The 24,780-nt window shown below is 40.7% G+C and overlaps 2 protein-coding genes across 3 annotated transcripts in view; one reads left to right on the top strand and one right to left on the bottom strand.

The window, feature by feature from the left end:
- The window catches only part of ap1m3 (adaptor related protein complex 1 subunit mu 3), a 45,881-nt gene extending 43,584 nt beyond the window's left edge, over positions 1-2,297 (top strand). Inside the window, exons 12-13 of one of the 2 annotated variants that reach the window (XR_004630173.1) lie at positions 689-1,885; positions 1,989-2,297. Coding sequence is in view for 1 of the 2 variants with exons in the window: in XM_034677716.1 (XP_034533607.1) it covers positions 689-711 (23 nt within the window). In the remaining variant the exon portion in view is untranslated. Of the gene's footprint in view, positions 1-688 lie in introns of both variants that reach the window. The other variant, XM_034677716.1, reaches the window with a different exon arrangement.
- Positions 2,298-6,207: 3,910 nt separating this feature from the next.
- On the bottom strand, positions 6,208-23,721 carry LOC117826207 (transmembrane protein 125). Its single transcript, XM_034702115.1, has 3 exons — positions 23,438-23,721; positions 16,029-16,780; positions 6,208-10,410 (listed from the first exon to the last, which is right to left on the bottom strand). The coding sequence occupies exon 3, from the start codon at positions 9,978-9,980 to the stop codon at positions 9,282-9,284; it is 699 nt and encodes a 232-aa protein (XP_034558006.1). The 5' UTR covers positions 9,981-10,410; positions 16,029-16,780; positions 23,438-23,721; the 3' UTR covers positions 6,208-9,281.
- Positions 23,722-24,780: the final 1,059 nt, after the last annotated feature.

The raw sequence follows: 24,780 nt of genomic DNA, 5'->3' as shown, positions 1-24,780 counted from the left end.
GACAGTGGACAGAGTTGGAAACAGGGAGAGAGAGGCGAAGACATGTGGCTGAAGGTTGGAAAAGAACTGAGGCTACAGCATCTGCACATGGGGCGTGCAACCAAAACCACAAGGCTAAACCTGTGCCTCCACTTATTGGGGACTTAAAAATGACTCTGCATTCATTGGAATGAAATCTTCAATTGTCTGTGCTACTTTAATAATCAGGTTTTCTTAACTCAAAAATGTTCTTTTAATTTAAAAGTTGGAAACACAAATGTCCAAAAATCACTTCATTTTCTTGCATGAATGTCTGTCTTAATTAGAAATAAATGTGTCTACCTAGAATCATGTCAAAATCTTCACACCAAACCTACACCAGATACATAAACATGGATGATCACATTGTTTTCCATGTAGTGATATCTTACACGTATAAAGTTTGAAACTGTTTGAATTATTTAATGTGTTTTTTGGAATGTATGATTTTCTTTGGACTGTTAAAGTCTGAAACTGAAGAGAATTAAATATCTATTTAAGGAATGTGTTGAATATGTGTAATGTGATTAAGCAGGATGCCACCACAGCTCATATTGGTGCAAATCTTGTTTGGGGACTTAATAAGGCTTCTGTTGGCAGTGATGTGCTGTGAAGGGCTGATGAGGGGAAGAAAGCTGTGTTAATGCTCTGCTGTTACATTTCTTGGCAGATTACCAGCTCCGGACAAACTAAAGGGCACAGATGCTGCTAGACGAATGGATATTTTCTCTCTCTGTCTGTCTTCCTCACTCCTCTCCTCTCCTCTCCTCTCCTCTCTCTGTGTCTCCGGCTCCCTGGCTGCAGCGGACAGCAGAGGACAGGGTGCAGAAGGACACATGAATTTTTGTTTTCCCCACACGAAGGAAAACAAGACATCTTCATTTCCTTTAACACGTTTTCAACTCAGACAGCAGAGACTGTTTCATCGACTGTGACCTGACCTGTGATTTTTTTTTTCATCAAGCTTCCTCAGGACTCGGGCTAAACATTTTAATATGTGAATAATGAACTGACGACTTTTTGACACAGTCTGGTCCTGGCTAGCTCTCATTTTCTCTCTGTTAATGCGATATCCCTCAAGGTCGACCTAGAGCTAAATTATAGGAACAAGATATAATTTCTTCATCAAATCATTTAGAAGAATGTTGAATTATGACCAGGTATTGGATTAAAAGCATTACCTTTTTGGGTGGGGTTTTTGATTTGCAGCTTTATGCTGTGTAACCAAAATCCAATTAGCCAACTGTGATGGCTAGTTGTTAGTTTTTATTTCTCATAGAGCCATGATTTCAAATGTTTTCTAAATCAAAGTGTGCCATGTACTGCTTTCCTCAGTGTACAGAAACTTACAGCTATACTAAATTGTGTCTCATTGGTTAGAATCTTTATCTATAAGGCTTTTTATTCCTAATATGCTCTGTCCCTTTACATCCACTTTTTTATCCATATCCAGTCCTTTTTTACTTCAGCTGTTAATCCACTCCTCTTGAAGGCCCATGTTTTGTCCGAGTCTCTATATTATATTTATTGCCTTAAAGAAAATTGCCTATGTATCATCACCTTTAGCACTGTGAATAGAATCCCCAGTGCCATGAAACTAATACCAGCGACCAGATCAATGATTAATAAGGCACAATATTGTCAGAGGCGTCGACAGTGTAACATAATACCGTCGACGCACTCCCACGAGGCCTCTAACCTCGTCCCTTTCCTCAAAATCTGCCTGCAGTTCTGGAGGAATGAGCACTGTGCAGAATTTTTTGTCATATTTTTATCTGTTTTTATACTGTACTAGAAGGTCCCCTGTGGGAGGAGTGTGAAGGACAAAACTGGGGATACAGGAGGGCTTGTTTGGGGCATGACAAAGGTAAAATCACCTACAGGGATTTCTCTGCAGAATCTGAGAATATTGATAAAATGTTGTGGCAGTTTTTCCCCTGTGACTTTTTATTTTTCATCAACCTCTGCAGGCCTCTTCTTCAAAAGCAGTTTGTGGTGTAATTCACTCCCTCGTTGTGTTGTGCATGCACTGCACCACTTCAGTTCAGCTTCACTGCCAGCAGCAAAGAGGAGTCATGTGTCGCTTTATTGCATCTCTGCTGTTAAAGTAAAAAACTGTCTTTTACAATCATTCCATTATCTGGTGTGGGGCAGTCTTTCAGACACCATGGGGATGGTTGATAAGTGTGTGTTAAAATGTGTTGTCTTTAATTTATCAGCTACTGTATGTCGATAGGAAGCAAAGGGATATATTTGGAAATAAATTTTTGTATCTTGTATACGATTGTTGTTTCTGTTCTGAAACTGATTTATTAGTAGTTATAAAGCTCACATCAGCAAACTGACTTCTAAGGAGACAAATCTGTTTAGAGCTTCTTTTTTTTAGAGACCCAAGATTGAACCACAAATATCACAAAGAGGCCTTCTATTGAAACCAATACACCAGCATACTTGCTTCCGTGAAGTCAACGGCAATCTCAGAACCCATCGGCTATCATCTGACAATGTTATAGCGTTGGAAGCAACTGCCAAGTTTCAAAGCTTCTGGTGAAATCACTGGTTACTATCCAGATAACAACTTAGAATATAATGAGCGTTAAAAAACAACATCGTCAGCTGCACATGTATGCAGACGACTTTATGACATAACTTAAAACTAAATAGGGTTTGGTGATGGCTGGTGACTGCACTTTATCTAGTCTTCTGATCACTCAAAGAGAGAGCTATCACACTATATAACATTCACTCATTCATGCCACATACACACTGATGGCAGTGGCTGCTCTGCAAAGTGCCCATCAGTACTAACTAATACCATTCATGCACATTCACGCACTGATGGCTCTGCCACCAGGAAGAGTTTGAGGTTCAGTGTCTTGTCCAAGGACACTTCTACTTGTGGACTCACTTGGGAGCTGGCGACCTTCAAATTAAAAGTCATCTAACTCTACCACTGAGCCACAGCTGCCCCAATTACGATGGCTAAATCACCATGATGGATGTATTTTTCTCTTTTTGCTCCATGAAACATAAGTGAACAATACTAGCCCTTTGTGTTTTACTAGATAGACTTTAACATCCCATGAAAAGCAGGTGGAACATAAAAAAAACACTGTTAAACCCAGAGTAATAAGCACGCTTCTGTACAAGCAAGAATGTTTGCATGAAGTCTTAACAATTTCAAGATGCATAGCTTAAGGTAAGTGAAACATGGTCACACCAGTGCAGATCAGACTGATTTACAAACACACATTGAAATATTTTGTAAACCTTTATAAGCACTATTCCTTCAGTTGTGCACCATCTTTGGATGCTATAGGGCATATCATCAGTAATGTTTCCTGAGGTCATTTGGTGTTTCAGGTCAAACATCAGACACCCTCTCTCAGGCGGTCCAGCCAAGGTTGATCAAGCCTCATCTTGTGCCCAAGCAGCACTCTCTTACAGATCAGATCTATTGATCCAGAGCCACCTGGAGGCTTTCTCAGCAGCTTGCGTGTTGTTGAAGATTGCCCTCCTCTTCTTGCCTGTGGTAACTGCCCTGCAAAGCCTCTGCACTCAACTTCCGCAGGTCAGAACCTCGCCTTCTAGTCTTTGTCTGTGGCATTTGCTGACCAGGCACTGGTACTTATTCTTCTTCCGCTCAAAAGCCTCCTCCAATCAGTCTTTCCATGGCGAGGTAAGCCCCAGTATGCCCATATTCTATGTTACTTCTGATATCAGGTCGATGTCAGGTCTGGGGATGGTTTTGGCAACATGCTGAGGGAACTTGAGCTGTGTACCCAAGTCCACAGACTCCTGCCTAGAGCAATGTTCAGGAGTCCTAATGCTGCCTCAGATGTCACTCCTGTCTTCTCACCTGCTTTGATGAAGTTGATGGTTCACTTTGTGGGTTTCAAGTGTTTCAAGTGTTTCGTTGGATTTGAAACAAGTTGTAGCAGAACACATTTTGTCTGGTTTAAGTCATTTTCAGTAGAAACATTTTCTCCTGATAGAAAAGCTCTGAATCCTGTCCTCCCACTCACTTTTCTCTTCCCTCAGTATCAGACCTGCCTCCCTCCTCGCTCTGCTCACCTCCTCTCGCTGTCATGCTTGGATACACAACCTGTCTTTGCGACTTTATACTGCGGGTCAAAAGACAGATTCATGTAAGTAAGGATTACAGGATTTCTTTGTGTGTGTGTGTGTGTCTGTGTGTGAGTGTGTGAGTGTGTTAGAGAGAGAGAGTGGTGCTAGTCTATGCCAGCCCCTGCAGGCCGCTGCCTTGTGCATTGTGCCTTCAGTTTGCTGTCCGTCATCACTCTAACAATGTTTAACTGTGTGACCCTTTTGTCTCAAGGCAATATAGGCAGGGCGTATGTGCAGACAGATAAAGAGGTGTGACTGACTCACACACTCACATACACACACAAACAACACAGTGCAGAACATTTTGTGTGCTTTTTCAATAAGGCGGTGTGAGGAATGGTGCTCAAAGGCTTTTAAAAAAACAAATGGCCTTCATTTGCCACTGTGCAGTTTTTCTTAATGGTGTTTATTCCTACAAAAGGGACCTTTTTTTGCTCAGGAAACAAATGAGACTCGATAACAATGCAGCAATCTCAGCATATAGCTTCTCCTATTTAGGGGAACATGATAAAGCATTTTGACAATCCAGTTCAAACTTTTGCCAGCACATTGAAATTCTATGACTGGCCATGTTGATGTAATGGATTTAATTTCACTGAGTTTTTTCTTCTCAACATTATTTCTCTGTCACTGTGATGTGAAGAATGATAATGATTGTTATCTGAGCCAATAAAAGATCTAATAATTCAGAAGTGCTAGGACTATAATTGTCTCCCCCAACTGCAGGTTCATTCTTAAAGTCTACGCTCTGAGATTCTTGAACTTGATCCTGAAACAAACCAGACCAATAAAAATCAAATAATGTGTGCCCTTCTTTCCTTCCACTGAAGTGCTCGAGGGATTTTAATAAAGTCTCTCTAATAATACAATCCAATATCATTTTTAATATAACTAAATCCTTTCTTATTCTATAAATTTAGCCCATGTTTGACTGTATCAGATGATCAAAACCATCTAACAAAATAATTCACAGTTCCTAAATGTGTGTCAAAATGTGCCGAGATTGACAGCAGCTGACCAACATATTGCACTGTAGCTAGCTTTCTTACAGCTTCACAAGTCAATTTTAGCCACTAGTGGGCATAGGATCTGTTACATTTATACATTATTTCACTACCACCATATCACCATTTTATCGTGGGGTCTCTGTTAGCAAGCAGAGCTCTCACAGAGGTTAACTAAAACAGTTTCAAGACATAGCCTTAAAATGCACAACTCAAGCAAGGTCCCCACAACAGAGAGACTATGGTAATTTATTTATCATATAAGTGAGTGAAAGGTAGCCGGCAACAGATTTTAGACTCAAAAAAACTAACGAGATAAATCCTCATTTGGGTGTCAGAAAAAACTGCTCCTGTAGCTGGTAAGTTTTTCAGCTTGTTAGCTTACAAACTAGCTTGTGCTTTTTAGCTAGCTAGCTTCTACTGTTACCTTTGTACCACTTCTGGTACAAAAAAAGGGCAGGTCTCCCTTCACAGTGTGTTTTGCGAGCTGGCAGCATCTACATTATATGAAAAACGCACACATTTCAGCACCCTAAGTGCATATACGCCCTCAATGTCACAGTTTTTTATCCTGCTTTTTTGCCACTGCCCTCTCTCTCTGAGCTGTCAGTCAACAATAGTTTAACTTTTTGAACACTGGTCCTCGTCAACATTGGTTCTCTCTAACTGACTAATCAAAATCAAGGACATGTGGGACTCTAAATATCAACTTTACCAACAACAATGGCAGAGGAGAAACTAACACAACTCAATTTTTAGGTCAATTTGCTACCACTAATGTCAAGCCACAACTATTTTCCATTTTTCAACATTTTGTTTGCCAAATGTCCTTGAATAAAAGCAAATATTAACGTACAGAACAATTTAAAACAGACGTAATGGCCACTACTGAAGGACACAGATCTGTCATGAGACAACTTTAGTAACCTAGCAACAATAAGCATGGGGAGAAGTGCTCTGAAATTTAGGTTTTGGTCACTGCCAGTACATAAACCCAGTGTTAATGGACACAGGCCCTTACTCTTTTTCTCTCATAAATAAAAACTCTAAATGAAGATCAATCTTTTAAATAAACATTTATTTGTAATTGTTGACTGTCTGTTACTTTTAAGACAACAAAAGTTGACAATGACATGTTCATGCTCTGAGTAGCAAAGTAGATGTCATCAAACAGTCTTCTTGGATCTTTGCCATTGCCCAGTTATGCATCCAACTGACATGAGCATTTATTTAGCCGACTGGCTCATTTGTGTTATATTTCTCAAGAGCTAGCCAAGTTCTGGTTTGACCAAATAACTCTCAAAAGGCAAATAAGACTGCATAAAAGTCTCTCTGTATACCTCTGTCATCGCCTTGAACATTCAATATGCACACATTTATAAAGAGCTTGGTTCCCAAGTATTTAAGAACAGTCACTATCTGTCTTCTTTTTGGCTCTGATTTGGAACCAAACAACTTGTGAGGAAAGTATTTGGATACAGTTGTACAGCTAGCAAGATGCTAGCTAGTTGGTTTGTCAGCCACTCTGAAGCTTTGACAGTCTGGTGGTGTACAGAGGTTCTTCAGAGCTATATGGCTTTACACATTGTCATCAGGTATTGATGAGAACAATGACTCTAACATACAGTAAACACAATGAAACAAGAGGATAAAAAATCAATAAAGCAGACACCAGTAATCCATGATTGAGCATAATGAATGATCATACTTTACATGGAGTCATTTGATTCAGTGTTAATATCAAAAATACAGATTAAAGCAGGTTATGATAAATAAATGAATCAGTACTGTACAGTACTATGTTCAAAATCATAAAGTATTTATACATTCTAAAGTGCTGTGATATCAAACAATCAAGTTGTCTTGTATCAAGTGTACAGACAACAATGTTACAGTGAATGTGAAGGTCTGTCACAAGTACCCGGGTTCAACCACATGAATCATGTTAAATCATTATAACGCTAAATTAAGAAGTACATTCACATAAGAGTTATTCCATTTGTTGCAGTCTGCCTTCAGTCAAAGAATTGTTCAAAATTTTTTAAAATGCTTTCCTCACATCGAGCTTTTCTCTTTTGTTACTCACTCTGTCTTCTATTGTCATTTAAGCCTTTCGATTGATGCTCTTATCAATATCATCAATAGACTGTATTTTAAAACGGACACCATGGTTCAATGACTGTGAAGCCAAAAGATTTAGAGCTGCCCCTGCTGACTGGCTGCAGTATAGGTCATAAACTCTGCTACCTCCATTGTAACGGATTTAAAAAGGGTCACATCTTAAATAAAATACACATCAAATACTTTTTCCTCAAACAAGGTTTCTGTCATTATAGTTAGTTCTTATGCTGATTTTATGTCTCAACTTTAATTTTCCTGATAATATTAATTTTAATCAGTTATTACATTTTAAAAAGAGGTCAAGCAATGCCATGATAGACTGTTCTGTTGATAAAGCAGGCTCCTGCAGCGTTCTGTGCTGGATTAGCAGAGAAGAGAAGCGTCCCAGCACCCAGGGAGGTGGTCTTTTGGCTTCATATCTCACACGGGTAGAAATGAAGTGATGTTGTCCATTCTGAATACAGTTATAAGATGTAATGTTACAATAACTAGGCAGGTTGTGAGCTATGGAAGTATTAAGGAGACATGCATCCAAACATTTCATTCACTTCACTTTGCAGAGATAATGAGAAATTTTCTGCTGTTTTCTTGAGATCGCAACTTTTTCATCTCCTTATCTAGGGAAAACAATGCCCCTTTAATAAGTCAGTCTCCTCTGTTTTTTATTTTTACTTTGTTATATTGAGATAACACAGCTGGTTTACCAGTGATAACAAATTTACAGATGTTACCTCAACATCTCGCCTGTTTTTTCTCATTAGCTCTAGATAACAGCACTGGTTCTTCAATTATAAAAGCTTCATTTTTTTCAGTATCCAAAGATAACAAGGCTTCTGTTGATAACAGGCTAATTATCTTGGGATCTAGAAAATGAAGCATTACTGTGACAGGCCAGACCACAAAATGCCATGCTGCCATTGCCTACACTAATGAGGTAAATTAAGTCTGTGTCTATATTTGCTGTGCTTTTGCAACTCTGGGGATATGAGTTATGATTATCTGATGATAGGTTGAGGTCGTGAGAATAAACTGACATTGGCTCACAGTCACAGTAAACAAAGTGAAATATGTGGATGCATGTGAATGTCCCCTTAGGGCTTCTATAGTGACCGGATGTTTAGTTCAGGGACTCTTTCATAGAATACATGTTTAAAACCGATAAATTATCTCCATTGTGCTGCAGTCCAATCAGTAGATGACCCTTGTGACCACTGCAGTGTGTATTAAAGAGGTTTATGTCTCTATATGTCTTAAGACTTAAGCTTTTCACATATTTTTGTTTGATATAATATATAGAGAAGAGTTTTATAAATCAAATTACCCATTTCACTGTAGGCTTTCTTCACATTACAGGCCTCTGTGTACAGTTTTAGACAGCTGTATATATCTAGAAACAAAGCCATCAAAAGTTTCCCTTCTGTTTGTGAACCAACACTTATTCAATGTGCTTTTTATTTCACTGAATCTCCCTGAATACCACTTAAATCAACATTTTTTTTTACTACTTTCATGCTGGTTTGTTGGCGTCCTGCATACTAATGCTGCCTCTGCCAAAGTACCCCGGGCACCATAATTTTGGCATATGTTCTGTGTGAGTGGAGTAGGATTCACAGAACAGAAAATAAAATGCTGATTTAAGCTCTCAAATACCACATTTCCCAATCTTGTATCTTTCCACGTGTCAAGAAAACAATCTGAATTTGGACATTTTCAACTGCATTGTGAACATATTGTGTAGTAAATTCTCAGTGATCAATTCTGCTAACTTTGTTTTGTGAGTGAGATTCGATTGCTTATTGCCGCCAACTTTACCAAGCAGATATTACAAAAACTCAGCTCATTTTCCCTCCTTTATAGTCTAAATCACCAGTGGAAAAGCTGAAGCATGAATGTGATCAATCTGGTTTCAATCGGATGTTGTATTATAATTGTGAATATAGCCTGCTGTAATTTAGATGAGGCTTAATGTTCTGTCATGAAGACGAGGAGAAATAATAGTCGTTTTAGATCTCATATGAGATTTGCCAGACTGGAGGTAGTCTCTCTGCGAGCCTGATGGTCCATGTGTCCAGAAACAGTGAAGACATTTAAAACCCGGTCCACCAACCTTCGTCCGTGCCTTGTCCTTTCAAGCAGGATCACCACAACAGAGTATATTCCAACACCCACAACGGCAGCCCCCCCTCCTGCTAGCAACACCACTCCAGAGATGTACATGTCATTAAGGGCCTGGCCTGGTTTGGGCATGTGGTTAGCCAGGGCCAGATGTAGTAAAACCCCTCCACAGATCAACAATGATAGGCCAGTAATCAAAACCACAAGGAGGTCCGATAAACCGCCGCTCTTAAGCATGTCGATCCGCTGCCTGCTTCGTATGCAATTCATGTCCTGCACAGCCGAGCTCAGCAGTTGTTTGAGGAGGACTCCCAGAGCGAGCAGGCAGAGGGCCGTGCCTGCCCCCAGCCGCCATTCACTTGAGACACTAGTGGTGGTGGAGAGAAGGCCGACTCCACCCAGCCCACAGCCCAGGATTAGAAGAACAGCCACACAGTAGCAGAGCAGAGACTTCCCAGGGTCTCTGAACCACCACAGCTCCACCTGCTCCTCCAGGATGTTGTGCTGGATCCGAAGTGGGTCTGCAGGACCATTTAGACCCAACTCAGGGTCTCTGGGACCCCTCAAGGGGGGAAAGTTGTCCAGTTCAGGCATCCCGATGCCACTTCCACTCTATTGAGTAAGGAAGCCCCACCACAGGAGACAGAATCCAACTGATAATCCTTTCACGCCTTACTTCATCAAATAACAGCCACAACAGGGGTGTAAAGATCAGCAGAGTTCCATTTCCTGTGAAACTCAAATTGGCTGTTGGTGGCCAAAATACGGAGTTTATTTATTCACTTCACCAAATGTGCCTAGAAAATGAACCAAGTTTAATATATTGTAGTTTTATTGGACCTGGACTGAAGGTTCCACAGTGTCAGGTCAGTTTTCTTGGCTCTGTGTGAATAGGATCTGTATTACTGGATACAGAGATGGATCCAAATCCTTGCTGCAGCATCAACACCCAAAACAAACAACCCCAAATCCATTGAATTCCTTCCTGTTTTTTAGCTTGGTTTTGCGGCGTGGTGGCATTCACCTGGAAGAGAAGACATTTATATGTTAACATTTTTGTGTTTACAGGGTGTCATTTTCAATTTTTAAAATGTGTCTGCCCCCTCATGGGAAATAATTTGCCCAGTGGTTATTTTAAATGGAAGAATGGCCAAAATTGGTTGTTTAGCTCATTGCTCCCAAATTTAGGGGATTTTGTATTCCTGGACCAACTGATGGTGTTGGGTCCTATTAAAGTGCCACTAAAAGTGAAGGCCATACAAAGTCACAGCATGCAAAAGTGTACTTAATAATCAAACTTAAGATAGCTGTTGTGCTACATGTGTACATAACAAGCAGCAACCTCTGGTCTCAAACGATGAAGCCCATGCGGAAGTGTTATAAACTGCAATACATCGAGAATCTGCTTGAGGCTGGCTGCAGAAACACCGGAAGCCACATAGACATGAATGGGAAAAAGACGATATTTGCAGCATTAATAAACATGTTTACAGCCTGGTTCAAAAAACGGCTTGGCCCTACAAAGCTATTCTCTCTATCGGCACACACTGTACGTGGGGTGAATTTTGTTCTAACGGGACGGTTCAGAAGATATTAAGATTTCAAGTTTTTGCCCAAATAATTGCATTACTGACGTGACTCCCGGTCAGGAACACATTGCTGTTGGCTAGGAGGCTCACACTAAGTCACACTCTGCCTGGTTGAGTTCCGCATTTGGACTTACAGGTTTGACCCTTGCATTACAAGCCACTTGAACTGGTCTCTCGCTGAGCGCATTTACATCAGGATACACAAAGACAGCTTTTACACGAGCACTAAAACATGGACTTTCATCCGTCTTTGCCACAACCCTTCAAGAATGCAGGTTTAATGTCTGTTTGCAATGCACGCATTGATCTGTGAAAGATGGGTTAAAAAGTAACCCCTGCCTTGGATGACTCCCAGCAGCTGGAGTTCTAAACTTGCTGTATTGATTTAGAAGTATATCCAAGGGGTTCATTCAGAATACTGTAGCAGGTGTGGTTACAGCATTACTACTGACTACAACTGGCAGTGAAGGAAGGTGTACTGGATGAAAATGCATCATATCAAAGTTGCAAACGCACTCTCTTTCCTTAAACCTCCAAAGTTGCTGTTTCCACTGTGCAAGAAAACTTGGTGTGCTGACACTCGCAACCTTTTTCTGTCTCTCATTATCACTATGATAATGACTTGCCACTACCAAGGTGGTGAATAAAACGAGCATCAGCTTCCCATAGAATAAACAATGTCCTGACACACACGCACACACAAACGTAAACACAGGAGGCGTTGCACAAATGTAAATTTTCTACCTCTCATCTTCACAAACACACACCCACATTTTCTCACTCCATAGTTCCTCCCATTTGAACTCTCCAGATCCTTGAATCCAGTTAATCTTCATTATCTTTAATGAGTGCTTTGACCACACTGTATCTTTGTACTGTTGTTTGTTTTTCACATGTAAAGGCTCATTCTGCCATTCTTACATGTTGTGTTTAATACGCCGCCTCTCCCTTCATTTACCTCTTACCTCAGCATATTTGATCTATACTGTAGTCTGTAACCTCATCACACCCCCATAACACAATCATGTAAACACATACAACACTTGCATGCACGCACACGCAAACAAACATCCTCAAGGTTATGGCTGTTGACAGCTTGTCTTTTAAAACCTGTCAGCTGCTTTGTTTCTATCAAAGTCAGCAGTGCGAGACACGAGCTTCAACACAAGCCGACAGGAGTTACAGCTCGTCTTTACCGGCCATGGGTTTTGGTAACACAAACAATGCTCAGAATAATAAAGGAATGAATTTGTCAATCTGAATAAGCCAAACATGATCTCTAATTCAAACCTTTTCACATTGTGGCGACTTCTGACACTGCTGCGACAGAAACACATTTCTATTAGATTTTTTTAGCCTAATTTATTCTGCCTGTTCAGAAAAAACATTTAGAATAAATGCAAGATCACATTTCTGATTAGTGTGGACAGGTATTGCATTGTGCTGAGGCAGAGCGGTAACACCATGACACGGGGAGATATGAGGTGCATAAACAAGGTGCGAAATGAACAGAGAGGTAATAACAGCAGAGAAGGAGGGGTGTTTATTGGCAACATGCGGTTCTGGAAGCTCTTTACATCTTGTATCTGATGAATGATCGTGTGTTTTTGTGTTTTTTTGAAAAGTGAACAGCTACTCATGAATGGTATGAAAAGAACATTCCTGTTTATTCTCCTGTGATGTCCTTGTGTATATTTCACACAGAAAGGAAAAGATGAAGGTGCATTTGAGAGCATGTGTGGGTGGGCGTGTGTGTTAGTTGAGGCACTAATTAATCCCAGCTGGTTTGAGCTCAGTGTGTCACTGACAGGTAGCACCACAGAAATAGCACAGTAATTGAGGTGTGTGTATGTGTTTTTGTTGTGTCTGAAGTGGAGGCACTAAAGGTGTAAGGGTGACAAAAACAATATGTGCCACGCTCCACCACTATTCACCTCTTTCTCTTAATAAGGTTTTGAAAATATCACTCCCCCTTCATATAGTCCAAGTGTGTGAAAGATTCTTTTCTGTTTCATTAGCTCGAAGTAAAGAGAAGCAAAAGATACAACCATATGATTGAAAGAGAGGCAACGGCACGCAACAGAGAGCATAAGTTGAAATCGAACCCATAACGACACAAGTATATCTCTCACTGTTATCCCCACAGACACACACCACAGCACACACACCAAACCACTGGACTGTGTCTGCCTTTCCTCCTTTATCACTTATACGACCTCAAGACTCAGTCATATCAGCCGTGTCATATTGGACTCATAAATATCTTTACAAAAACACTGCCTCCCTGCTTCACTCTCCGCTGGCCTCCTTTTTATAGTTATAAAAAACAAACAGGTAGGCTACGAGACACAAACAAACAACTCACATGACTCAGTTATTCCACAATGCTCAGGTTGAGTTTAAGTTTAGATTTGACAATCATTACACAAACCTCTTAAAATCCGAAAGTCTTGAATCCAAAATTCACCGTAGTCACACAGCAGCCATTTTCCTCAGAAGTTATGGGCCTACTGCTCGGTCCCAGGTTTGCGTATCAAATTACAGTAGGTATCTGACATATGGTTATGATTTTACTGCTGTCTGTCTGATGAGGAAATACAAAGATGCAACTTAAAGCTATCTATAAACTGACATTGCAAACGTTTTACCTTTAACTTGCTGAAGTTATCATCCTAAGTCTGCTGACTTTCTCTTTAGCTAGCTAACTTTACTATAAGCCTGCTAACCTAGCTGGCTTAAATGGCCATTTCCAAGTATTTGGCTGCTTCTTGGTTGATTAGGAACTAAAAATACAACCATTACTGTTACTAGGGAAATAACCTCAAGATTCAAAAATATAAATTGAAAACTCACAGCCAAGTCACAGTTGGGACTAGTAACAAACTTTAAGCTGAAATTTAACTAACATTAATCTGTCTTGTTGACTTTATGAATGTACGCCTGCTAACTTTATTTTCAGCAAGCTAACCTCACTATAAGCGTGCTAACATTACTTTTAGTAAGCTAACCCTGCCTTTAGCTGGCTAAAATGACCATTTCAAGTATTTGACTGCTTTATGATAGATCATAAGCAAGAAAAGGAAAAAAGGAAACTAGCATGTTGTCATTTATTTAGATAAAACAACATGTTTCATAACTCATGAGGTCCTGAAACCAAGTCACATCATTTTTAATCTAAAGTAAGATAGCTAACATTTATAGTTTAGCTCACTGACATTTTTTCACATTAGCCTGCTAATAAAGCTAGCTTATATCAGCAGTTAGTTTAAGTTTAGCATTATGTAGAACTTTATGCTTATTTTATTAGATGGTGAAACACCAACAGGTTCTGCAAGCCTACAATACATGTTGTATAATTTATCTTGAGGTACTGTAAATCAAATATGTTATTTGACTCAAAAATTGGCCAAATATCTCTGCGTATTTTGATTATCTATTTTCTTCTCAGTTGCTGATTTTAATGAAGCGTACCAAATATAGCCCTCATTTCAAAAAAAGCAATAATTACCTTTTAAAGTAGGTTAAAGAAAAGTTTTGGTTCTGTGTCAAAGATGACAACATTGTGAAGCTGTCAGTTTAGATGGATGACACAAGCTGATGATGTGCCTGTCCCCTTACACTTCTTCCTATATACATCGTAGTGATTCACCACAGTGTCATCGCACAAACAATGTAACAAGCGATACACAGATGGCACAGGTTGTTTCCCCCCTCCACACCTGTGCCCTAAACCCTTCTTACTCATTACACCTAACAAGGAATCTTCACAACTCAGCTGAGACTATTCACAGAACTCACATCTTCTGTGAACACAAAGTACAGATTGGCAGATTAGCTTTCATAAAAATTAACAATTAGGAAAAACTCATTATTGATGATCCGCTTTATCTCTTCTTTTCAGCCAGTTAGAAAGTTTTAGATTGACAATTCAAACCCTTGCAGAATCAAAGAGATCCTGTAGCCAACCTGACAGTGTCTTACTCGTTAAGCAATGTATCAGCCTATTTAACCATCTGAGGTATCTCACAGAGGCTACAGAAAGCTGCGCCATGATCATTACTACAATTTATTTGAAATGTAGTAGAGAATCCTAAATACATTTCTTTTAAGCGTGTGTTTTAAAGTGTGTCCCGGATGCTCAGCCCTGTAGTCAAAAACAAAATAACTGAAGAGACTTTGACGTAAACAATCCAAACATTCTTTGTTATGCTAATGAACTGAAAGTAATGATGAAAAATCCCAAAGATAATTGGAAACCTTGGACATACTGTATCATTCTCTCTTTCTCATTCTGTAGCTGCCTCCCTCTGAGTTTTCAGCCTGCAAGGTCACCACAGGAGCTGTGCTTTGGAGTAAAAAACACTATACTGCACTCCAATTACCTGGGAAGCTTTGGGACTTCGGTATTCCCCCCTCTGTTATGTCAGCCGACTGCATTCATTTCACAGGGCCATTAGTGTCTCATTTTATTGTTGATTTCATGGATCCTTTAAAATTGGTTGTCGGGCATTAAAGGCTAATCAGAATGCAGGTCAGCTCACTAGGTTAGAAGACGTCAACATGATCCAGTGGAAGTGCAGCAGGCAAAGTCTTATTTCTTTTAAAAATTGCAGGGGGAAATAGTCAGAGGAATGAAGCTGCAAATGCCTTAAAAACAAAGTGGATGTTGAACAAGGTAGATTGAAACAGCTTGAAAAAAAGCAACTGTGCACTTCCAGGGAGGATCAGACTGGAATCCATATTTCCTTTTTTGCAGTCCAGGCTTGGAAAGCACATGAAAAAAAAGCCCTTTTTACAAGTGTAACTTTTATATATTTTTGTCGGGCGATTGCTGCGTTTTCTACTGTAAACTCTTTAGATCAGAGATGGCAGAGGCAAAGGGGGGTTTGAAACTCAAAGTGAAACTTTTGGGGTATTTAAGAAAACTTCTGACTGGATAGCAAAGTCAGAGCCGTCTACTTGTGGTATCTTGCTCTTCTTAAATGTTGGTTCCTATATTTAGACTTTTGACAATGTTCCTCTCACCACACAAACATAAAAAAATATGTCTCACCAAATAATCAAAGTAAAAATACGGTCAGTTTGAGTTTAGGGGGAAAACAGAGGTCCGTCTGGTCCTGCTGTGAATTTCCTGCTGTCTTGCGTTTTCAGCCGAGGGCGTTGGGTTGGCCTGAAGGGGAGTCCGCAGGAGACAGAGCGATGTGTTGCTGTGGTGACAAAGCAATACTCTCCTTCCTGTCCCAACACACGCACTCTCACTCACCCCCCTCTCCTCTAGTCAGGCGTTGATTCCGTTGGCGTCCCCACGGGTGAGGAGAGGGGTCAGGGTTGGCTCCATCTGTCTATGTGATGGGCATCGGTGCCAAGCGCCACAGGGGCTGGAGGGAGAGGAGAGAAGGCTCGTGTAGAGTAGGAGGGTAACGGATGTTTCCGAGCTGTCATCTGGGACTCTGAATGGGGCACAGAGCTAAGGTTGAGGCTGAGTTTGGGAGGAGCGAAAGGGGCTGGGAGAGTGGGATAGGGATAAGGGGTTAGAAAAGAGGGAGCTGTGGATGAAGCAGTAGGCTTCGGGGTGAGGATAGTGCTGAGACTTCACTGCTGTTCTCGGGGTGTACGGTGTTGCTGGCAAAGAGAAATGATGCTGAATAGGTCTTTATGCAGACAGGCTGGATCTTTCTTTCTTCTCTGCAGTCACAATAGACAGCAGAGGCACCCAGGGCGCCTCACTCTGTCCGGAAACATTGAGGAGACAAAGGCTGAGTCAGTGTCACTGTCCTCGCTCTGTCACGGATCACAAGAGAAAACCTAAGACAGAAAGAGAAAGACAGACCTTTACACCAGCTGCACATACTGTACTGTGAACTCCACCTCTTATCTATTTTAAAGTCACCTGGTCTGCCAATGAGTTACAGCTTACACTCTGTGCCTCCAGCAACCACTGCATCACTCCGTTCAAATCTCAAAAATGATTAAAAATCCAGAAACAGATCTTTAATCTTATTGTCTAAATGACACAAACAATAAACTGAGAGCTGTTTTAGCTTTAAGACTGAAGGGATGCACACATAAAACCCTCTACTAAAATCATTTTGATGTTGCAGCATTTACCATTACATTACAAAGCAGTGATTTATTTTAAGTGATGCTAACTGCATCACTGCAGAAATGGGAATATTGTTAGTGTGTCTGAAAATGATGTATATAGTTTGCATTTCAAGCAAGTTAGATTCTGTATAGTTATTTGTTACCTATTAAAGATAAATCCTGATAAGTGGTGACCTAACTTTCATTTGGCAGCAGGAACTGGTGAAACACTTGTCCAGGAAAATATCTCAACATCTCCTCAGGGGATTGGCAAAGATTTTTTCCACATACTGTATTCATGGTACCCAGAGGATGAATCCTTTTCACTCTGGCATTTATCTGACTCTTCTATGAGTCACATCAAGAAGGTGACAGTCATGGATTTCAGTGAAACATTTGGACAAAGGCAATTACCATATGCCAGCTTATAAATCAGAGACTGAAATCTCTCTTCGACTAACTGATGGATTGCTGAGAAACTTTATACATCTATTTTGATCTCCAGAGGATGACTCTTAAAGACTCTAGTGATCCTTTGACTTCATATTGAGGGTCATAAAGTACGTTGAAGCTTTGATTTCTCCACTAAAATATCTACTCAAATGGTTGGCGCCAATTATTATTACAAATGCCATGGTCCCCAGAGGATAGATCCTTATGATTAAGTTGATTCCCTAACCTTACGAAAAACATTTGTGGTTTTAACTGAAAAGTTTGGATTTCAGTTGATTGTCAAGGATAGTAAAACCTTCATGTCCCTCACTTTCCTTTGCTCTTTGGAGCTAACAGGTAGCTGTTTGCATGCTAACATGCTACATAAAAAAAACTAAAAAGGTAATCATCCTACCAATAATTTCATCACTTTCAGCAGTAAGCTTGTTTGCATGCTGCATGCTTACTTTGCTGTTGACTCTCTGAGTTTCAACAGTCATTGGTATTTCTGTAGACTTCAGAGCAACCACTCCCAATTCAATTTTCTCTCTTGCTCTCTGGCTCCTCTCGGACGGTTTAATTTCACCTTTTCTGAGCAAGCTCATTTCTCAGCTTATGGCAAGAGCATCGTCCCAACCGCCAAGAGCAGCCAAGACCTGCCCCCTCGGCACCTTATCCACATCCAAACACACACATCCCCATCTGTTCTCATCTTACTCCTTATCACCCCAGCCTTTCTCAGCTTCCACACTTTGTTCTACCCCTCTTCTCCTCTTCTCCACTGTCTCACCGCCAAGGCTTCTTTATCTGACAAACTTCTTATCGCTCCCGTCTGCTGTCTGCTCAGGCATTTTGGTGTCGGCAAGAGAGATGTGTGCACAGGGTGTAAGGGGTGTTCGTTGTCTTTGCTACAGATTCCCTCTGGCTCCAGGTAATGCTACCTGACTCACTGCCTGTGGCGTAATGCATGCACACATACATAACACAGAGTGCTGCACCTGTTTTCAAGCTGTGGTGTTTACACTGTCCTTCAGTGAAACTAGGATGTCATTACCCCATCAGTGCCTTTTGTACAACAAGGGACAATTCATCAATCTACAGTAGATAATAAAATATGATGAATGAAATACACCGAGACATTTTCAGACTCTTATCTGATATAGCACATGGCATTTCCCTCTTTTTAAACAGCGCTTCCTTTTCTCAGTGGTGTTAAAAACTGCTGTTGACAGAAATATTGCCTAATATTGCCCAGTCTAGCTCCGTTTTAAACAGGATGAGGGCCACAGTCAGACCCTTAACTGGTGACAACAGAGGACAGATTGCACCCAATTCAAAATGTCTTGAACATTTTTGCTCTCATTAAATAGTCTACATTACCACTCACAAGGTTTATGCACACTTTTATATCAAATTTAAGATTTTTTTTTTACCTTCATAAGACTTCAACATTATTTGTGCAGCAGAACAAACCAAGGTGTGGCATATTCAATTAATATTTATCCCAAGTTAAAACATTTTTTTACATATCTTGCACGTGGCATCATGTCTGCTCCTGCCAACCATTAATTCCCTGTATTTTTCATTTGGAAACCAAGTTTCCTTGGTTAATGATTGCGTATGTAATAAGCTGCCGTTAATGCTGTATGTCCCTGAAGCAGGTCCACAAAATGCATCATAACATTTTATAACACACTATCTAGACCAGGGGTGTCAAACTCATTTCAGTTAAGGGGCCACACACAGCCCAAGTTGATCTGAAGTGGGCCGGACCAGTAAAATCATAACACAATAACCTATAAATAACGACAACTCTACATTTTTCCCTTTGTTTTAGTGCAAAATAGTACAAGTATGTGCTGAAAATGTAATCAACTATCTTTCTACAAAAACAGTTCTCCATGATGAGTCTCATAGTGGGGCAGAACACTTTACTCTTTAAGCACTGAAACCTGCTGCAAACACACCAAACAAGTTATCAATTCACCTGACACAGAGTGTAATTTTTACTACAAAAGAACAGAGAGATTATAATAATGAAGAAGGTAAAGTTGGCTATCCTGGACACCTCAGCTCCAAAAGGAACTGTTTGCTTGTTGGACAGTGTTGTATGCAGGGGTGTTGTGCTAGTGTTAGTAGTTAGTGGATCATCTTATAGTGCTCTAAAAAGACTTAATAAATCTCAACCGGATTATGCAAACAGCAAGTAATCTATTTTCTCACTTTGAGGAAAAAGTCCCAGGAAAAAGTGCTGTTCAGGTGTGCTCCATCAGCACTATGATTGTATGCGACCCTCAGAGGACAAATTTAAAATAGTAGTTACTTTCATTGAAAATTTGCAGTTAATGTCTAATCTGTAATTTTTTCACTTTGCAAAGTCTTTCCGTGGGCCGGATTGCAACCTCTGGCGGGCCGGTTTTGGCCCGCGGGCCGCATGTTTGACACCCCTGATCTAGACACTGTAGAATTTGTAAAGTACTCTGAAAATGTCTCGGGTCATATCCAAAATCTAAGACCTCTCACAGTTTTGAAAATCGTAGAAAATGAACTGAATGACATGCATAATAACTAAGACGTGTCCCTCTATTTGTGAAAATACTGTTGATTTGAAAATTAAAAAAGGTAAAACCTCTCTGCCGTGCACAGCTGCGAAATTAAAACGCTAATCAAATCACCAATTCACATGCCGGTCCCATTCTGCTTCACCCCTGCTGACGACGGGAAAGAGTCTACCTTTGCCTTTTCCCCGGTCTTTGTTTTTTAACCCTCCTGTCTTCCTCTGGTGGGTTCAGAGGTGATATCCAGCACATTTTAATTTGATACTAGCTGTCTAGAGATAATGATTATAATGAATTAGATGGCTGGCTCGGTGTCCGTCTATATAAGTTGACAACTTGGTGTGACTCACCAGAGATGTTTATTCAGGTGAACAATGAAGCTGTTGCAGTAATGTGGCCATTTTAACATGGCAGAGAAGTTAGAGAGAGTCCTATGCTCATTTTAAAATATATATTGTCCTTCTGAAGCTTTGTAGTAGCTTGACATAATTACAGCTAAAAAGAAATATTTACTTAACTCAAATTGGTGGCTTTAAAAAGCCTAATTTCAGTGCTGAGGTGGTCCAACTAAGAACCCCAAACACTCCCGAAGACTCCTCCACTGTTGCCAGATAACAAAGTTGTGATTCTCAATACAAAATGATAGATTATGAAGTATGGCCATATGTTTGGGACTCCAAGTCTGACCAGGAAACTTTGGAAAGGGACAAACAACAACAAAAATGTCACAATTTGAGCCAATCTTGTGTGACTAATGTGCAGGGCAGCCCGCAGTCTCATCCTGGGATTACTCCAACACATGTTTACCTCACAATTTGAAACTCTGCTCACATTTAGAAATGATGTCCAATTTAATAAGTTAGCTGCTGAATGAGCTGAGGCAGCACTTTAAAGGACAACTAAAGGCTGATTTATACTTCTGCGTCAAATTCATTAGGCCAAAGGTCCGCGTAGCTCCTCCAAAATGTAACTACGCATAGAATCAACGCAATTCCGGGATCCCTGCTCATCGGCCGCACATCAGCCGTATATTTCATCTCCTTATCTCTATTCTTCATGCAATCATGTCTGTATGATAAACAGCAACATGTATCAGCTGTAGATTAACATAACACGCTCTGAATCGCTGTGAAAAAGTAAACAGAGATCGTAACGCCGGAAACAGACAACCAGCTATCAGAGAGACCACACTGCCCTCAAGCGTTTCAGCTGAGAATTGCTGCGCGTCACGGACACATTGACGCACAGGTATATGGTGCTCATGTCCGCGTCAGCCACTGCTGCGTAGGGATGTCACAGAAGTATAAATCAGCCCTTAGGTTCCAACCTTCACTTAAAGTGGCCACGCCCCTAGTTAGGCGTGACTTAAGTCTTACATATTACTTTAGTTTTGATATAATTTAAACAGGATACATTTAAAAACACAGCCTGCATACAAGTACTACAAATGGAGATATTAGCAAGAGATAATTATGGTTATTTTTTTACAAGGCTGTAAATATTCTGCTGTAAAGATGGGTATTGTAATATGGGATTAAAATTGGGGCTTCTCCTCCTTTGTTGCAGCGTGGCCACTTGAGGAACTGTAATTTTCTGTCTTTCTTCCTCACATCTCATCCCTGGAGAGATCAGTATGTCAGTATTTCATCAATTCTCATGTTAGCCTTTCATTGTTAGCACTCAGTAGAGACTCATATAACTCCTGGTTTGGATGTCAAACTCAAAACATTCAGCACAGAACAGTTGAAAGTTTAAGACAGGCTACGTGACAGAATGACTTTCCTCAACACAAAAGAAAACCTATGTGATCTTTCTCCAGCTCTCACAGTACTGAATTTGTTTAACCTAATAGATTCTGCTTATTGATGGACACATTTCATGCCCAGGGACAGAGGTGAACAGTCGGTACGGCAGCTATTGAAGACACGGTACATGCCTGACTCTGTGTATCTGCTGACTGTGAAACAAAACGCCTCTCGGGGATATTTAAGATTCTGTCCTACTCTCTACTCCACTCTTTGTCTGGCATCCATGTCACACACTCACACACACACCTATACACAGCCACAAACACACACCTTACCTACACAAGGCTCTCGTATAACTCCCCCACTTTGCTCGGTCATCCACGGACACAGTCACCGACTCATTTTGTTGTTCTTTCATCCTGCCCTATGTCCTGACTTCAGGCTTTTTTCCAATGAGGGCTATCACATGTTGTTTTCAGCCTGACTTGTTTTTAGGAGTTAACCCCCGTCTTAAAAGATCTATATTTGGTTCAGTGAGAGGAACAGCGTTTAACCTTCTTTAAAAGCCCTGTCATGACACATCTTTGGTCTTTAGGTTGTTTACAACAGATCTATAAGAGGAAAGTGACAAGGGGGGGGTCATGCCTGAGTAGGGTATTGATTTGTTCACATTACAATAACTTGAATGCAGCGTTGACAAAACCTTCTCTCTCTGGGGTTTGGGAATTTTCATAATGCAGTATAGCTGACCTCTGAGTTTGTGCCAATGGCCCTGTGGTACAGGCACAGCTATCTCTGGTGCAAAGGTTATGGGTGTGATACAATAACATGTTTTACTTCCTTGTTTTTAGTGTGAGCGAAATAGTCTGTAGTCATTCTTTCAGGGAAGTCTAGAACATGCAAATGTTACATTTACAGGAGGGGAAGAGGTCAACAGGCTCCCTATGATTCAAATATTAGTGGATGTGACTGGATGGATTTTATCTACTGAATGCACAGTCTGATGCTCACCTAAATGATGGTTTAATATTGCAATTCAGGAAATAACATTTCACACTGAGTGATGTGGAAGTAGCCGACAATTGTTATATTTAGCTTTTTGTATTGCTTTAATTAAACCTTATTCTTCTTGAATGTTATTTTCATTCCAAAACTTTAGACGAGGAAGAATTATGAAAGAACTGAAGGTGGGTTCAACACCAAAGTATCAATAAAGCTAATAATACCAGTCAAACTCATCATAGAATACATTCCTGTTTTTAACAAAGGCATGTATATATTTTCAACAAAAGTTATATGAAAATACATTTCAAAGTAGCTTTAAAAAACAAATATATTGTACATAAGTAACCAAGTACAGTGGCCTACACCCAGATATTGGATGATCGATTTCCAAACAGTGGCATGGCTGGTTTTGTAATCTGTAACAAATGTATTATTCATTTAACATTTATTTGTATTATTTATTCATATTTTTAATTTAGGGATAAGAGGAATGCTGCTAAATGAACTACTTATACTCAAGTTTAAAATGATATAATAATAAATAAATGAATCGATAGGATGAAAAGCTGACTTGGAATAAGTAGAAAGTTGTACCGGGGCAGCCTGTCTTTATTTTATCAGCAGCCTGGTCTTACCTGTGCGCTCAGCTGATCACACTCGGTCTCTCTTCTGTTCCCAACCGTGCCGATCTGCCTCGCTTTTAATCCTCATTTCCACCCTGTGTCCACGGTGACAAAGTCTCACCACCACCGATTGTTATACGTGCCTTCGAGCCTTCACCTTTTTCCAGATCAAAGTGTCCACGCTCCAGAGTAAAACGCAACGGGATTATCTGAAGGTGCTCCTCTTCCTGCCTCCTGCTCTTCACTCAGCCCCTCTCAGTCCCTCTGCTGGTCCACCGGACGGACTTCCCCCGTTTAATGCAGGTGTGGCCGCACGCGCCGGTAGGGGACGCCGAAGGGGAGGGGAGGGGAGAGAGGAGAGGAGAGGAGAGGAGGGGACAGATAGCCGGATCGACCTCCGCGCCACCGTGCATGGTCTTCCTATGGGAAACCGAACCGCAGCACATGACACGGGTTATGGCAGCTCCAAGAAATAAAAGCCACAGTGTGATTGTGAGACCCGTCGATGGGCTTGATGCTTCTCGGATTGTTCCCCACATAAGTGGCTTAACTGTACTCTGTGAGGAGCAGGAAATGCAACCCTGCAGTATCAGTAATACCAATAATCCTTATTAATGAATGATATGAAGTTGGTAGGAGTGGGGTAAAAAACTATTCTTTTTCCCTGCTGGGTTTGGAAAAAAGTCATAGTACCCACTGATGCTCATTAGTAATTGAATTAATTTGAGATTATCGCCAAATCTCTGTTTTTCAATGTCTTTGTATCAAGCAATGCTAATATTCCCCTTCGTTCCCGTTGTCACTGACCAATCAGAGCTACTCTTAGACCCTCTGTCCGGATTAGTCGAGTGGCGGCCCCTACTAGGTTGTCCTGATTGGCTTGGAAGCCGTCATTACTTCCTCATAGAACAAGCACGATAAGTTCAATCAGGAGACACACAATTTGAATATTAAGGTTATTTATTACAACTGAATGAATGATGGAATTTGACAGAAATATTTGGCGTAAGGACTCTATAGGGATAATGTTGAGCGTAGGATGTGTGAATTTGGCAGCTGAAGAAATCCCCCCTAGAGTCCAGACACTGGTGGTGGTGGTTGACGATCCAAGGAAATGAAGACTTGCAGAGACCAGGTGGAGACGGGGAGGTGGAGGGGTGTGCACCATCAATGCAAGAAGGAACTAGCAGGAGAGAGAGACACATTAAAAAAGACCACAGAGAGTTGATAGGCTGATAATAAGGGCGCGCCACTGAGCTATTGGATGACGCCGCTGCTGATTAGCCAATGACAGCTCCAGAGCATGCAGCTGGAAGCTCTCCAAGCTGAAGTTTATATTACGACTACCAACAGCA

This window comes from Notolabrus celidotus, chromosome 2, assembly GCF_009762535.1.
Source record: "Notolabrus celidotus isolate fNotCel1 chromosome 2, fNotCel1.pri, whole genome shotgun sequence".
NCBI lineage: Eukaryota > Metazoa > Chordata > Actinopteri > Labriformes > Labridae > Notolabrus > Notolabrus celidotus.
The sequence above is the reverse complement of the archived record's forward strand: the minus strand, read 5'-3'. Positions and strand labels throughout refer to the sequence as shown.

Excerpts from the sequence above, each read along its gene's own strand:
- LOC117826207 (XM_034702115.1), bottom strand. The coding sequence starts at position 9,980 with ATGCCTGAACTGGACAACTTTCCCCCCTTGAGGGGTCCCAGAGACCCT.